This window comes from Mus caroli, unplaced genomic scaffold (genome assembly GCF_978045245.1).
Source record: "Mus caroli unplaced genomic scaffold, Mus_caroli_1 scaffold_8, whole genome shotgun sequence".
In the NCBI taxonomy this organism is placed as follows: Eukaryota; Metazoa; Chordata; class Mammalia; order Rodentia; family Muridae; genus Mus; species Mus caroli.
Window position 1 is genome coordinate 43981647 of NW_028227263.1, and position 17018 is coordinate 43998664.

The 17018-nt window shown below is 41.5% G+C and overlaps 1 protein-coding gene across 4 annotated transcripts in view; it reads right to left on the reverse strand.

Moving 5' to 3' along the window:
- Window positions 1-17018, reverse strand: part of Stim1 (stromal interaction molecule 1) — a 167324-nt gene that overhangs the window by 33723 nt on the left and 116583 nt on the right. For all 4 annotated transcript variants that reach the window (XM_021166503.3, XM_021166505.2, XM_021166502.3 and 1 more), the window contains one exon: window positions 14171-14285. In XM_021166503.3, coding sequence (XP_021022162.1) covers window positions 14171-14285 — 115 coding nt within the window. The remainder of the gene's footprint in view (window positions 1-14170; window positions 14286-17018) is intronic.

A 17018-nucleotide genomic window follows, 5' to 3' on the forward strand; every position in this document is an offset into this window, starting at 1 on the left:
AGTCTAGGCTATATAGTATGAGTGTCTTTTAAAATATGGGTTTTTTTTTACATTTATATATACATCTCACATAGCAACTTAAGCCTTATTATATGAATACAGAGAGAGAACACTTAAATAACACAATAAAGTCAGGCATGACAGCTCATAACTGCAATCCCAACACTCAAAAGGCAGAGACCGAAGGATCAGGAGTTCATTTATCTAAGTACTTCTGAAATGTCTGTCAAAAACAGAGCAACTTAGGTCTATAATTCTATCCCTTGGGAGTCTAAAGCAGGTGGAGTAACAGGCTACCTGTGCTAATTATTGTTACTGTTTTGGGTTTTCAAGGCAGGTTTTTCTATGTAGCCCTGGCTATCCTGGAACTCACTCTGTAGACTGGCTGTCCTTGAACTCAGAAAGATCCACATGAAAGGCATGTGCTACCACTGCCCAGCGGCCACCCATGCTTTATAAAGAGGCCCTATCTTTACAACAAGAAAGCAAAAACTCAGATAGATAATTCTCTGATCGTAGGCAGGCATAACCATACCTACTTTTTTCAATCACTCTCACATGAACTACAAAGGTTGGCAATTTGGAATATGTCCCTTTATGCTCCTGCTTCCACTAAAATGTAACTACAGTGAAGGAAACCAGGAAAACACCTTGAGCACAGCAAAGTTGAAGGCAAAACTGATTCCATGCTCAGGACAAAGGCTCTGATGCTGAGTGGTTCTGAGAGTAGCGTAGACTATCAGGAGGTGAGAGGAGAAGGAGCCAGGAGAGAAAATGAGGCAGGTAGGCAGGTATACTGAATGTGCTCTGAGAATGTTTCTACAAGACAAGATACCACAGACCACAAAGGGTCTCTAGCTAGTCACTGCTTGGTTGAATGTCTAATTCCCAGTCAAAAATACACTGGAAGAAAGAAATTAATTTCCAAGAGATATATTCAAACCCTATGGCTTGAAAAGGATAATGGATTTAGTGTTAAGAAAAATACTGAGGAAAGTAGAATGAATTAGCTATTATTACTGAAAAATGAAAATATATCCTAACACATTATTACTGAAAAATGAAAATATATCCTAACACATTATCAATGTAGTCATTTACTGTAGTCGGGAATGTCTGGTAATGAAGGGATAAGAGAGTGATACACATGAGGCAGACAGACAAGTGCCAGCCTGTAAAGTTCAGAAAACAACACAGCCCTGTAATTGTGCCAAGTGAGCATGGCCTCATCCAACACAAAGAGGCCTTTCTGCTTGGCGTGTAGAGTGGAAGGAAGGCACCTTTTTTGTTGGTAGAAAAGCCTGAGGCCAGCGGTGCTTCAAGGGCCTTTTGTCTACTAAGAAGACGCCTTAACACAAGCCTGGGCATAAATCCTTGGCATGTTCTAATCAGTACCCTCCACATGGAGACAGGCAAGAGTCACTCTAGACCAGTGGTTCTCAGCCTCTGCATCAATGACATTTTGTTGGGTGGGGTTATCTTTATTGTAGGGGATGTGCTCTGGATCACTGCAGGACATTTAACAAATATCTCTAGCATGTACCCAGTAGATGCCATCAGCAATGCTGCTGTTACAATAAAAACATCTGTCTTCAGTTACTGCTTAATATGTCCCTCAAAAGGCAAAACTGCCCCCACCTGAGAACCACTGCTTTAAATACTGCATTGAGGCAGAGGTTCTCTAAGAGGATGATTGTACCCCAAGGATGGCTTCTGACCAATCGATCCCTATACAGCTAAGTCACAGGGAAAGATATGGCTTCAGTGTCCTGCCAAACCTCAAGGCAATGTTTTGTTTATTTGTTTGTTTTTAGCTCTATGTATTATTCAGTTACCTAGGCAGCAGCCCCATCTAGGCAGGGCTTGATAGCATGGTGTCATCCACCTAAAGTCACTGCAAACCTAACAACATAAGCCATAATGAGCTGTATCCTCCATGTTATCTGTATCTCTGATAATAACTCTGAGTTTCAACATGATCTCATGCAACAATCTAATTGAGACACCAGGGCCTCTGATGCCTAAGAGTCAAGTACCTGAAAGTTAAGTCTTATTCTACTTTCTCATTCCACTTTTTTGTTATTGTTAATGTTTTTGTTTTGTTTGGGATAGGATCTCATATTAGACAATATAGGTCCTCATACTTGCTATGAAGTGAAGGATGTCTGTATTCTGAGAGTGATAGGATTACAGGCATGCACCATCAGGCTCAGACTGCATTCTCAACACCCCCCACCCCAAAATGGAAAGAATCTCTGGCCAAGGAAGGAAAAAGGCCATACACAGCAAGTATAGAGTGACTGCTGACAATAGGAGATTACAGAACTTGGCAAGAAGAGCTTATAAGAGATCAGGTACAGATTGCAGATGGCAAGAATGACCAAACCCCAAGAGGACATTAGACCAGGAAAACAGTATCCTAAAACCATACACCTCACCAAACCTGTCTTGTGTGGTCCCCAGAATATCAAAGACATCATCTATAGGCAAAATGATGAACAATGCTATACAGAATAAGAAAAGACCAAACTCTAGAGATTATAACAACACTCAAAAGAAAGATACACTTGTAGATATCGGGAGAACATGCTTTATTGAATATATATGGTGCCACTGGTAAGTTCTTATGTTCCAGTAGATAGCCCCAACATGTGTGTGTGTGTGCGTGTGTGTGTGTGTGTGTGTGTGTGGTGTGTATTATTAAAACAAACAAGCAAGAAGTTGGCAAATTGAGTGTTTAGAATCAGGGGTGCTTAGGAGGAGGGAGGACTACATGAGATAATATTTTATTGTATGCATGTAAAAGAGTCTCAAAAATAAAAGTTTTAAAAGAAAGTAAGAATCTACAAGACAAGTAACTGTCATCTCCAATCTCTTTGTTTCTGGATATGTCTGGTTGCTTGGTTAGTTTTGGTTTTTTTTTTTTTTTTTTTTTTTTTTTTTGGTTTTTTCGAGACAGGGTTTCTCTGTATAGCCCTGGCTGTCCTGGAACTCACTTTGTAGACCAGGCTGGCCTCGAACTCAGAAATCCACCTGCCTCTGCCTCCCAAGTGCTGGGATTAAAGGCGTGCGCCACCACGCCCGGCCCCGATTAAAGGCGTGCGCCACCACGAGTTTTGGTTTTTGAAACAAGAGAAACATAGAGCTTACACGATCTTCAATCTCACTATGTAATTAAGGCTGGCCTTGAACTCCTGATCCTCCAGTCTCCATTTCCCACATTCTAGGATTACAGGCATGTGTGTTTAGGCTTGGCCCTGCTAGCTTTGTATTATAAAATATATAATATAAATTTGAAGCTAAAGACTTTAATTTCCATCTTATCTAACATGGACAATTTGGGATAAATGACTTAACTGATATGAGCCAAAATTTCCCTTTCTGTAAAATATTCATTCTGCCACTCAATAAACATTTATTTAGTACTCTTCCAAGCTAGGCCCTGGAGACAGAATAGAGCTAAGAAGGAGGTCCCTATTTCAAGTACTATAGCTTACAATCTAGCAATATCTATCAGTAGTAATTGCCTGCACATACATTCGTTTTAAAAAGGAGTGCATTGCCTGGAGATCTAGCTCCACAGTTAAGGGAGCTCATTGCTCTTACAAAGGACCCTGATTCAGTTCACACCCACATCACAGGTCTCACAACAGGAATTCCAGTTCCACACATATAGTGTATATAAACTCATTCAAGCACGCACACACACACACACACACACACACACACACACAAAGTACAAAAATAAATAAATACTCCTTTTAAAAAATAGAGTGGGGCTGGAGAGATAGCTCAGTGCTTAAGGGCTTTGAGTTCTCTTCTAAAGGACCTGGATTTAATTCCCAGCACCGACATGCCAGTTCACAACTGTCTGCAACTCCAGTTCTGGGGGACCTAACACCTTCACACAGACATGTGCAGGGAAAACAATGCATATGAAATAAAAATACATTTAAAAAATAGCATGATCAGAATTTGGGTAAACAGAGATTCAGAACCATCAAAGAAAGAAATAAGAGCAATATCCAGAACTACAGTGTGGGTCATGCACAGAGAACACAGATTCCAGTTTGTCTGGAGTCCAAGGTCATGAATAAGGACAAGGAAAATAAGAAGCTGCTGAAGCTAAATGATAAGTTCTTGAAAGTAGGTCATCGCCAACTCAAGGATAATTCATGGAGGTAATTATTAAACACCCCCCTACTTACTAGAACCTACTCCAGGACCTAGAAATACAGGAGAATACAAAAGTCACAGATCCTCTGGTGTTTATGATTCTGAGAGGAAAGGCAAAAAAGGCGGTCTGAACTGAGTCCATGAGATGCTCCGCGAGTAAAAGTACCTGGAAACCACTTGCTATCAAGCCTGACAAACTAAGCTTCAGTTCCTGGGTCTTACAAAGTGAAAGGAAAAGAGCAACTCCTGCAGCAAACCATCCTCTGACCTCCCACATTGTTAAAGAAGCTGGCATTACAGTCCCATGCTTTTAACCCAGGCAGAGGTAGACGGATCTCTGTGAGTTCAAGGTTAGCTGGTCTACATAGCAAGTCCCAAGCTGGCCAGGGCTACATAGTAATACCATGTCTTAAAAACAAATAAATAATATAATAAATATATGAAAATGGAAAATCCACAATAAAAACATCAAGTGGTAATTAAAGTACAATTAAGAAAAACTAAGCAGTAAGAGAATAAACGTAAACAGAAAAGTCTTTTTAAGGAAGGAAAGGCCTCTCTGCTGCCGTGACATCTGAGTAGATGAGGTGGAGCTGTGAGTCATGTGGATACGTGGGGTAAGGGCACATCAGCCAAAGGAACAATAAGTATCCCTCCTAGCACTCCAGCTATAGCTATCCTCCAGGGATGCGCCGAGGCAGATCCTGGGCCTTGGCCAATCTTTTCTCTTGCCAGGGAAAGAATAAGCAATAAGAAACGAGTCCTGAGTCAGTATCTCTTTCCCATAATGGACTTGTGGCGCCTGTAGATGAAGCCCTCATCTACTTCTGTGGTTTCAAACCCTCATCCCAAGAGAACGACGTCTATTAGGGGAGTTGCCAACCCCTTTTTGAGTCTCCTCTCACAGCTATTAGTGCACTGGCTGGTCACCTCGTCAACCTCAGTTAATCATCTGGTTCGACAGTCAAATATGGCTTGACAGTTACAAATGTGGGCTTGGTGATCATGTGCCTTGAACCAAACGTCACTTATTAAATGTAAGATCCCAGTCTCATTTTTGTTACTTATAAAATGGTGATAAGTAGAGTTTTTAGATGTTGTGGTAAAGACATAAGGAACCTCTTTTCCAATAGTAAGTGCTAAAGAAATAGTAGCTGGCCAACAATGGTGGTACAAACCTGGGATCCCAGCACATGGGGGTGGAGCCAGGAGGATCAGGTATTCAAGACCTGCCTCAGCTACATCTGCTATCGTCACCATTTGTTTATTCACTCATTCATCAAGATTTTATTAGTACTCCCTGTTGAAGCTGCTAGGGTGCATCACGAGCACAGGGATGAATCTTCATGAACTCCATCCTTAAGAGCTCTCTCTGAAAGAACTTGCAAGAGTAAATGAATGAATAAGACAGTGTGGTAAGTGCTCTCTTTGAGAGATAAGGTGAAAAGGAGGCTCAGAGAGACATGGAACTAGTTGACAGAAAAGGCATCACAAAGCTTACTTGTAGGCTAACCTAAAAAATTAAAAAGGGGCAGTAGAGATGGTTCAGTGGTTAAGAACACTGTCTGCTCTTCCGCAGGAATTAGGTTCATTCCCAGCACTCACGTGGTAGCACTCCTTCTCTGGAGATTTGACACTCTCTTCTGGCCTCTATGGGCTCCAGGCATACACATGGTGCACAGCCATACATGCAAGCAAAGCACCCATATACACAAAATAAAAGATTTTAAATTTAGTTGAACAACTGAGTTTTCTAATCTATTCTATGAACAAACCAGCTATACAATCCTCCCAAAATGGCTCCTCCTAAGGATGGGATGTAACCTGGAACTGAGTTGTCTAAAAGGTTCCCTTCCTACTGCCATCTGGGAATCTTAGTTCCTAGTATGATGTCAATATCAAACCCCAAAACATCATTGTGAAAATATCTGGGTCTTGGGCCTAGGCCTCCGACGAGAGGCCCACTCCACTAGGTTACTGTGCAAACCTCTGGTCTATTAAACACCATAAGGACATACTAATAAAGGCCCCTTACAGAGCTACAACAAAACACAGAGAAAATCAGGCTAGAGAAATATTGGCGGGGTGGCTGCACAGCAGCAGGACAACCTTGAAGCTTTGGGATGTGAAAAAGTAAGATGGGACAATGGTAGAGACAAGGACAAACTTTGACTTCTTTTCTAATCTGAGCTGATTTCAGTACTAAGTGTTAGAAAGTGGGATCATATAAAATGCTGACTTCAAGCAAACTGATAGGGAAACTGGCAGGGTAACAGGCTGTAATTAATGTGTTAAGTGCTATGATGAGATAAGCATAAGAAGTCATGGGGACACAACACACATTATCTAGACTGTGGTTTTTCAGAAAAGATTTCAAAAGGAGCTATCTAAAGAGAATGTTTGTTTGAAGCGGGATCTGAGGTAGCTAAGAGTGGCCTCCAAGTCTCTATGTAGCCAAGAATGATTTTGTACTCCTAGCTCTCTTGCCCCTATTTCCTAAGTGCTTAGCTTACAGGAGTGTGTCATTATACATGGTTCACATGGTCCCTACTGAGAATATTACCTAGAGTTTCATGTATATAGGGCTAGCATACTACCACTTGAGGCCACTTCCCTTTTTGAGAGAGGGTATTTCTATGTAGTCTTGGCCGACCTCCTGGAGCTCACTATGTAGACAAACCAGACTGGATCTCCTGCCTCCTGAGTGTTATGACTTATTTTTTTTTTCAAGACGGGGTTTCTCAATGTAGCCCCAGCTGCCCTGGAACTCACTCTGTAGTCAACCTTGAACTCAGAGATCTGCCAGCCTCTGCCTCCTAAGTGCTGGGAATGAAGGCATGTATTAGCACACCCAGCAGGTTTCTCTGAGTAGCCCTGGCTGTCCTGGAACTCACTTGGTAGACCAGGCTGGCCTCGAACTCAGAAATCCATCTGCCTCTGCCTCCCGAGTGCTGGGATTAAAGGCGTGTGCCACCACGCCCAGCTTCCTTTTTTTTTTTTTTTTTTTTTTTTTTAGGAAAGAAAGAAAAGAAAGGAAGGGAGGGAGGAAGGAAAGGAAAGGAAAGGAAAGGAAAGGAAAGGAAAGGAAAGGAAAGGAAAGGAAAGGAAAGGAAAGGAAAGGAAAGGAAAGGAAAGGAAAAAGGAAAGGAAAGGAAAGGAAAGGAAAGGAAAGGAAAGGAAAGGAAAGGAAAGGAAAGGAAAGGAAAGGAAAGGAAAAAAGAAAGGAAAAAGGAAAGGAAAGGAGGAAGGAAGGAAGGAAGGAAGGAAGGAAGGAAGGAAGGAAGAAAGGAAGGAAGGAAGGAAGAAAGACAGACAGAAAGTCATCATGTAGACCAGGCTAGCTTCCAATTCAAGTCAATTTTCCTGCCTCAGTCTTCCAAATGCTGGCATTACAGGTGTGAAACATATGTGCCTAGTAATGTATTTTAAATTTAAAAACATAAGTCAAGGCCTGGGGATATAGTTCAATGGGAGAGCACTTTCTGAGTTCAACCCGCAGTACTTTGAAAATAAAATAATCAATAATGAAAAGAGACAGAAATAGATACACTAAACTATAACATGTGGAGGACCTATACCTGGAACCTGTAGGTGTGATTTAGCGGAGGGAAGTTTGGTCATTTGTGAAATATGGATATTAGAAGCCCAGATCACTTTATCATGCACTCCCTCTTTGCTTTCCAGTCACCACAAAGTAAAGTTTTCCCTGCCAAGTGATCTCTGCCTGAATAGAACACCTTACTACAGACCAAAGGCAACAAGGCTTCTGAAATCAAGAGCCAAACAAAATCTTCCAAACAAAATGTATTCCTTTCCATCTCTGCTCCTATCCAGGGACTGCCCCACCTGGGGATCCATCCTGTCTGCAAACAACAGACACTGTTGCTATTGGCAAGAGGCGCTTGCTAACACAGGAACCTAGTGTGACAGTTCCTTGGGAGGTTCTGCCAGCAACTGACCAATGCAGATGTGGATGCTTGGAGCCAACCATCAGACTGAGCTTGGGGATCCCAGTCAGGAGGAGCTGAGGGGGATTGCAACCCCATAGGAAGAACAATGTCGGCTGGCCAGACTACCCAGTTCTCCCAAGGACTAGACCACTACGGACAGGGATGGATCCATGGCTCCAGACACATATGTATCAGAGGATGGCTTTGCCTGACATCAATGAGAGGGGAAGCCCTTGGTCCTGTGGAGGTTTGATGCCCCAGAGAAGGGGGATGCTGTAGCAGTAGGGCTGATGGGTAGGTGGGGGAGCACCCTCATAGAGACAAGGGGAAGGGGGAGAGAGCTGTGGGATGGGGGTTTGTGAAGAAGTAACTGGGAAGTGGAAGATCATTTGAGATGTAAACAAATGGAATGATTAATTAAAAAAGAGAAAGAAAGAAAAAGAAAAAATTTGTTCCTTTCTCAGTAAATGATAAACCAAGCAGCTAGAAACATAACCAAGGTTAAGTAGACTTAATATCATCAGCCAATGCCTTGATTGGCATTTTTACACTAGCCAATAGAATATTTGTACAGATGAGCATATGCACATGAACAGACTATAAGTTAAGACATAAAAAGGAAAAATATTTATAAACCCATAAAGGTTTCAACTGAATGTGATAGTGTGCAACCTTAATGTAAGCACTAGAGAAACTGAGGCAGGAAAATCATGAGTTTGAGGGCCCTGGCTATATAGAAAGTTTCAGGCCAGATAACACAGGTAATCCTAGCATTCAAAAGGCAGAGACTACAAATTTCTGGGGCCAGCCTGTAATACATAGTGAGTTTTAAGTGAGCACTGAGACACTGACTCAATGAACAAGGTGAAGAATGACTGAGTAAGATTTAAAATGTCAGCCTTGGGCCTCTACACACTTAATGCATATACCCACATAAATATATATACAAACATTCATATAGATTCCTATCATGCACAGACACATGGAAAAGAAGATGATGAAGAAAGGATTCAAATCAGTGATTTCAGCCATCATATTAAAAAGCTAGGGAAAAAGGGGGGGGATGAATTATTTCACAGTTATGGGACACGATGATTTATGCCTACAATCCCAGCTCTTACTCAGGAAGTGAAAGCAGAATGATCAGGAGTTCAAAACCAGTCATGGCTACATGGCAGTTTGAGGCAAGCCTGAACTATAAGATGTTATCTTAAAACAAACAAACAAATGCCTAAGATTTAAAAGATATTCCACAAAAGAAGATATATGACTGACAACTTATGTACATGAAAAGATGCCCAGTATCACTAATACTACAAACCATGCTAAAATTTAACAGACTGGTGACAATATTTACAATAGACTGGGAGCGGAGGGTCTCATACACTACTGATGGGAATATCTAACACTGATAGTTTCTTGATACCTGCCATACGATCTAGTCATTCCACTCCTACGTGTTTTCCTAAGACACAGACTATGCATGTGACTCATATTTAAATGGTCACTTCAGCTTTATTTGTAATAGAAACTTATGTAACTCAAATGTCTAACAAGAAGTAAATGGACAAAACAATTGAAGTATATCTCTTCATTGTATTAATACTCAGTAATAAAAAGATGAGCTATTCATACATGTAAAATATGAATCTCAAAATAATTATGTTAAATGCAAGAGACTAAATTTTAAAGAGTACATATCATATAAATCTATTTAAATAAAATGCTAGCAAGTGTGAACTGAACTGGTCAGAAGGTAGTTCAGTAGTTATTGAGGGGGAGGGGAGATGACAGAAGATATGAGGTAATGAATACAGACTGCCTTTACTGTGCAGTGGCTTCACAATTGTATGCATATGGTAAAACAGAGACTACAATAAACTATAAATGTTTGTAATTTATATCAATATCATCTCATTAGCTCCCATGAAAAGCTGCTGAAATCAAGTTATGGCAGCAGGGGCACAGATTTCTATAAGCGCGCAGGCAGAAGAAGGAGGGTCAGAGAGGGTGTGATTTCCCAAGTAAGACCTTCCTTCTTCCAGTATATTTAAAACAAGACATAAAGTGACTCTGTTAAATATTACGTCACAACACAGGTGACAATTTTGATTCAGTCATCAAGAAGAAAACTTACCTAGGGTCTTTGCGACTAGCTCCATGCAGGTAACAAGCTTGGCACACGTGAGGGCCTGAATTTGAGCTCTAGCATGGGAGTGGGCTGAGGGGGTGGGGCGGGGGACAGTGGTGTGGAGGGGGAGTGAGTGCGTGCATCAGGTGCCACAGACTTGTAACCCCAGCACTTGGGAGACAGAGAGCCAGGAGGATCAACTAGCCTTGGTTACTTGAGGTGCTGCCCCAAGAGAGGGAAAGAGGAAGGGAATAAACAAATTTTCTTTTTCTTTCAAAAATGTAGCTACAACTAATAGAAAGGGGAGAGGGAGGAGGAGGAGAAGGCGGGGTCCAGGGTAAAGTGCAAATGGCCTGGGAAGGCCCAGCTTTTTTTTTTTTTTTAAATTTATTTTTTTATTAGGTATTTTCCTCGTTTACATTTTCAATGCTATCCCAAAAGTCCCCCATATCCACCCAAGGCCCAGCTTTATAACCAACTTCAGACAGAATTGAGAGCAGAGCTGTGAGGAGCCATGATCTTACTCTGTGCTATCTTAAGTAACTACACATAGTTAGTGACAGGATTATATTACATTGTTCCACTCAATCTCCTTGCCTTGTTTTCCACATCTGAAAACAGAGATAACTCAAAACCACAGTAACAATACATATAAAGTTATCATGAGAAATGAATGAACATAAAGAAAACACTTAGAACAGCGCTTAGCATGTGTGATGTACTATACATGTGTCAGAGTCGGTTCTGACTTGCTGCTGACTTTATTATTAAAACCCAGAGCTGGTTAATGAAGACTTTTCTGCTAAGATCTAAATAACACAGGAAAAGTGGGGGGAGAGAAAGAAGGAGAGAGAAAGACAGAGAGACAGAGACAGACAGACAGAGACACAGAGACAGAGAGAAAAAACAAACACTGATTTCCAATATTAGTCCGAGAATGTTAACAACAACACTAATCACACAAAAAGGCGTGACATTCATTAGTCTGCCAATGTTCTGAACATAAATGACTAAAGCTGATATCTACACCAGTTAGCTATGTTCAGGCCAGCCAGTTTGAATTAATGCCAGAATACCACACGCCTTTCATAGCTCTGGAAACTCACTCTAGAGAGAATAGGAGCCTCCCCTAAATAATGAGGCACATCATTGGGCCCAGAAGAGTCTTACTTTTAGACTAGCAAACCTCCGGTCACCCAGTCCTGAAAAGGTTCACGCCTAGGACTCCATGGCAGTGAGGTTGGATGTTTTACTGCTAAGGGCAAACGAGTCTCAGCCCCTTCTTAAAAACATACTCCATTGTCTTCCATGTTCCTGTAATTTGAAATACACTGGAAGTGTTCCAAATAGTTGCTAAGTTCAAAAATAAAGTTCTGATCAGAAAATGCCCTGGGCTGTTCGCTCACACTAGGATTCAGTCCTCCATCGCTGCCTTCCCTCCGTTACTCTCCTTTCTCAGTCATGTTTGTTTGAGCTTGTAGGAAGGCCACGAACGTGCTCCTCACCTCTTACATTCTAAGTTCATACTTATAAAATCTACTCTTAAAAAACTAAGCACCTTATCACTATGCTGTTAGAAAAGAAAAATAATTAAACAGACTGCTAGAAGATTTTTCCCTGGCAATTCTAATATAACGTCAATATTAAAGTTCATGTCATTGCTTCATCTCTCTTCAGTAGACAGCCTGCATTGCTGTAAAGATACATTTAACTGCGGGAGGGTATGTGTGTGTGTGTGTGTATATGTGTGTGTGTGTGTGTGTGTGTGTATGTGTGTGTATATGTGTGTGTGTATGTGTATGTGTGTGTATATGTGTGTGTGTGGTGTGTGCTTTCTCCGACATGCTCCTTTACCTGCTCCTAAACTGATGAGACACTTAAGTGGCAGCAGCTGCTCCATTTCCTGCTGCGAATCTACTGAATCTAATGCTCTCTACCTACATATGCATGTTTCCTCTCTGATTTAAATTCTATAGTTGCAGGTAAGACTCTGAATAAAAATAGAAACAGCCTCATGTCTGCCATCAGCTGACAAGGAAGTGCACTGATCGACAAGGATCAGAAGATCTACATCTAGTCCTGGCTCTCCTAAATGCATGACAATGAACACATAATTTTATAAGCCAAGTCCTAAGTTTCCTCATCTAAAAACAAGGAAAATTAGAAACAGTGGCAGGTGCCTATAATCCCAGCTGCTTACAAGGCTAAGATCCAAGAGTCTGAAGCCAACATGGGCAAAATAAGGAGACACTCAAAATTCTGAAGTCCTGGATAACTCAAGTTTAACCTTTCTTAACACCTTATACTGGTCAGGGTTTTTTTTGGTTTTTTGTTTTTGTTTGTTTGGTTTTGGGGTTTGTTTTTTTTGGGTTTTTGGTTTGGGGTTTATTTGTTTGTTTGTTTTTGTTTTGTTTTTTGGTCAACTTGATACAGCTAGAATTGTCTTAGGAGAGGGAACCTCAATTGAGAAAACTGTCTCCATAACGTCAGCCTGTGGTGAGCTTCTGGATCGTTTTTAAATTAGTGATTGATGTGGGAGGGCACAGGCCACCGGAGTGATGCCCCCAAGGCAGGAGGTCCTGAATGGTCCATGAAAGCAAACTGAACAAGCCATGAAGGGCAAGCCAGTAAGCAGCATTCCTTTACAGTCTCTGCTTCAGGTCCTGCCTTGGCTTCTCCTAATGATGGACTAGACGCCAAATTAACCCTTTCCTCCCCAAGTTGATTTTGGTCACAACAAAGGAAGGTAAACTAGGACACATCTCCTCTATAAGACCTTGGGAAAATGCTGTTTCCAATATCTGTCTGTCTGTCTGTCTGTCTGTCTACCTAGCTACTTACCTGTCTTAGAGACTGGGTTTCACAAACCCTAGACTGCCCTTGAACTTAGTGAGGATGATCTTAAACTTCTGGTCCTCCTGCCTCCGCTTCCCAAGAGCTGGGATCACACATGTGCACCATAGCTGGTTTCCCAGTGTCGGAAATCAAATTCAGGGCTTTGTTCATGAGACGCAAACCACTTAGCAACTGAACTATAAGCTTCCAATCCTATTGAGATCTAAGGAAGCTCTAGCCATAGAGATAAAAGAGGAAGCTAAAGATCTATCACTTTCTTTCCTATCAAGTGTCATAAACTAAACCTGGTGTTTTACTCAGAATTCTGAATAAAATGTTCCGGTGGAGGGAAACAAGTTTGTAGGATGTAGGAGCTTTATTACTTGAAGGGTCTAAAATTTTCACTGATAAATTCAACATGAGTCAGTAATGAGACCACTGAGGGCACTAGCACTTAATCAGGAAGTGATAGTATATATGCCCAGGGCCCAGAGCCCAGAAGTTGGCAACACAGTTCAGCTCTATGTAAATCAAACCACATTTAGGACTCTGAGCCCAGCTCAAGGAGCTAAGAAAAATATTATAAAAATGTTTACAAAAAGGACATCTAAATCAGAAAGAGCCTGAGATATTTTTATTCAAAGATGAAGGAATATGTAACTTGGCAGAGAGGAGTGGTGAAGGCAAAAGATTCAGGACCTGATGCCACTCAACCTGTGGATCACTGGGACTCAGAAGAGGTGGACTAGGCAGAGAGTACAGAACAGACTGCCTCAAGAGAACAGCAAGCTCCTTATCCGTGGGGAGGACATGGCAAGCTGGTAGATTTCTATGGAGGATAGTGTGAGGACAGAAGTCGACAGGCTGGAATTCAAGACATCCTAATGAACAACTTCAAATCCCTTTCCCAGCATAATGACTGTAATTTGGTCTTATTCCATGACTCTATAGAATGATTTCAGTAACTTATTTCTTGTTAAGCATTTTTTGTTGTTCATGTCCTTCTAAGGCCAGTATCTATTCATCCTCTCTCTTCTCTAGACCTCTAACAACCACAACCAACAAAGCTGCCTGTTACCTTCTGATGACTTCCACGCCTTCCACAGGTCCTCCACGCTGATAAGCTTATCCTCACCATGGAAGGTGCTGTGTTTCACTGTTGGGTCATGGTAATTGAGGTCTTCCCTTAGGAACTGTAAGAGAAAAGCACACAAGTCACAGGAGATACTTGTGAACCAGCCCACCAAGATCTCCACAAGTCACTTGTCTCCAGCTATATATAACACATTTCCAATGGACTACTTATAAACCCCACTCGTGTATCTTTCTACGTGAATGCCTCAGTTGCTGGTAAAAACAATTTTTCACTTAGTTACATGTTTCATATAAAAAAGACAAATATGTTTGAATTCTTCCCTCACTATTATTATTATTATTATTTATTGAAAGAGTGACAGTGGACTCAACAAGCCACAAGGGAAACAAAGAAGAGTTAATGTTTAAAAGAAATGTGCAGTATGTCTGTGCATGCCTGTGCACACATGCAAATGTCACAGGCAACATTCACCTTACCCTTTGAGACAGGGTCTCACTGAACCTGGAAAATATTAATCTGGCTAAGCTGACTGGCCAGCAAGCCCCCAAAATTCACCTGTCCACCCACCACAGCCCTGAAGTTACAGATAGGTGCTGCGGTGCTCAACTTTTTATATGGATGCTGGGGATTAACACTCAGGTCCTCACAACTATGTGACAGGCACTGTACCAATTGATCTAGGTTCCCAGTAGCTCCAACTCTTTAGTTTGTCTGGTTGGTGTTTTTGTTTGGTTGTTTAATATAGTCAAAGTCTCACATAGCCCAGACAAACCTGGAACATCGTATGTACCTGAGGATGACTCTGGACTCTTTTTTGTGGAGAGGGGGGTAAAAATAGGAAGAGGAAAGAGTGAAAGAAAGGAAGAAGAAAGAAAGGAAGAAAGAAAGAAGAAAAGGAGAATCAGAACTGATGAAGTTTTATGTAAACTGTTCTATTTCAAATGTAATTTAAATTTATCTCTGTGTGTACTTGAGTACATGAGAAGCAGAGACGTCAGATCCGCTTGGAGCTGGGATTAACAACTCAGAAGACCACTAGAAGAGCAATGTATCCCTTTAACTACCATCTTTCCAGCCCTGAAATGTGGAGGGAATGAATGTTCTACTTGAAACTGAGGATAATATCAATTGCCAATAACAGCGTGGAAAAGGAACCTGCAGGCCCAAGAGTTGGTGCTTAAGGAGCTAATGAAGGGCTCAAGCCTTGTCCTCTTTGCTCCACTCCTGGGTTCACACACAGGCACAACAAGATGGCCGGGCCAAACAGCAGTTGCCCCTCCCCAAGTGCATGTGCTGTCCGCCCTGCCGCTGCCCCTGGCACTCACATTCTGTGCAGTATTTATACAGCTCACACTGCTCAGGCACGAGACCCTCAGCCCCACAGAGGCACAGAATTTAATGGTTCCTGGTATTCACAAAAGTATTTCTAAACTTTAAAGCATAACTCAAAAGTAGGTAAGTGGGCTAGAGAAATGGCTCAGCGGTTAAGAGCACTGGCTGCTCTTCCAGAGATCCTGAGTTCAATTCCCAGAAACCACATGGTGGCTCACAACCATCTGTAGTGAGACTCGATGCCCTCTTCTGGTGTGTACTCATATACATAAAATAAATACACAAATCTTAAAAATAAAAAAGTAGGTAAGTACAGAAACATCTTGAGCAAAGATGACCTTTTATGCTCCACAGCTCTAGTGTGTATCCCTAGAGTTGTTATGTATCTATCTTCCCTTCAAAACCATATGCTCCATGGCACAAGATTCCAGTTTTCCAGTTATAAACAAAATATACAAGAAATTTTTCTTTAGCAAGGTGTAGAAACGCACATCAGTAAGCCCAGGACTTGGGAAGCAGAAGCAGGAGAAACAGCTATTCAAGGTTAGCCTTGACAACAGTAAGGCTGAGGTCATCCTGCACTACATGCGAGTCTGCCTTTTTAAACAAATAATAATAACAATAATTTTTCTTACCTATTCTTTCTTCTTTTTGTTTTTTTCAAAACAAGAGTCTCATTATATACCCCCAGCTAGCCTAGAGCTGGAACTCAATATGTAGACTAGACTGTTCTCAAACTTACAGCAGTCCTCCTGCCTCAGGAGGACTTATATGGTAGGATTATAAACATAAAGTACAATACTGAGATAAGAATGTTACATTAGCTGGAAAGATGGCCCAGCAGTTAAGAGCACTGGCTGCTCTTTCAGAGGACCCAGATTCTATTCCCAGCATCTAGATGGACGCTCACAGCTGCCTGTAACTCCAGGTGCAGGAGATCTGATGCACTCACACAGACATACATGCAGGTGAAACACCAATACACAAAATAAAATTTAAAAAGAATGCTATATTAAACTAGAACTCCAATTTCTACTATATTTTAGATAAGCATGAACCTTATTTTACTCTTAATATTGTCCTATAGCCAACAAATAACTAAAGTCTTAAGTAGAAAAATATTTAAAAGCAATAAATAGCAACAACAAAAAATCAGATTGCTCTTTGGCTCCCCAAACAAGGATTTACTGTTTCAAGCTCAGAACGAGGAGCTCCTCTCTCAAGAAGGTCCAAGGAGGTGCCCTAAAAGTTTTGTCTTACCATGGGGAATGTAGCATTGGCTGGAACAGCAGCTCAGTAGCTCGCCTAAGTGCCAAAGCACCAGCTGTTACTAGGTATATTTAGCTCTATGAGCTCAGAAAAGTGATCTTCCATGAGGTAGCACAAAGACAATCCCAAGCAGTAGTGGAGTCCTGTGGGTGGTAGCAGAGAAGGAAAAGCCAGCTCTAGATTCCCTCAGCATCGTCCCCGCTAGCCTCCACAGAGGACAGAACTCAGT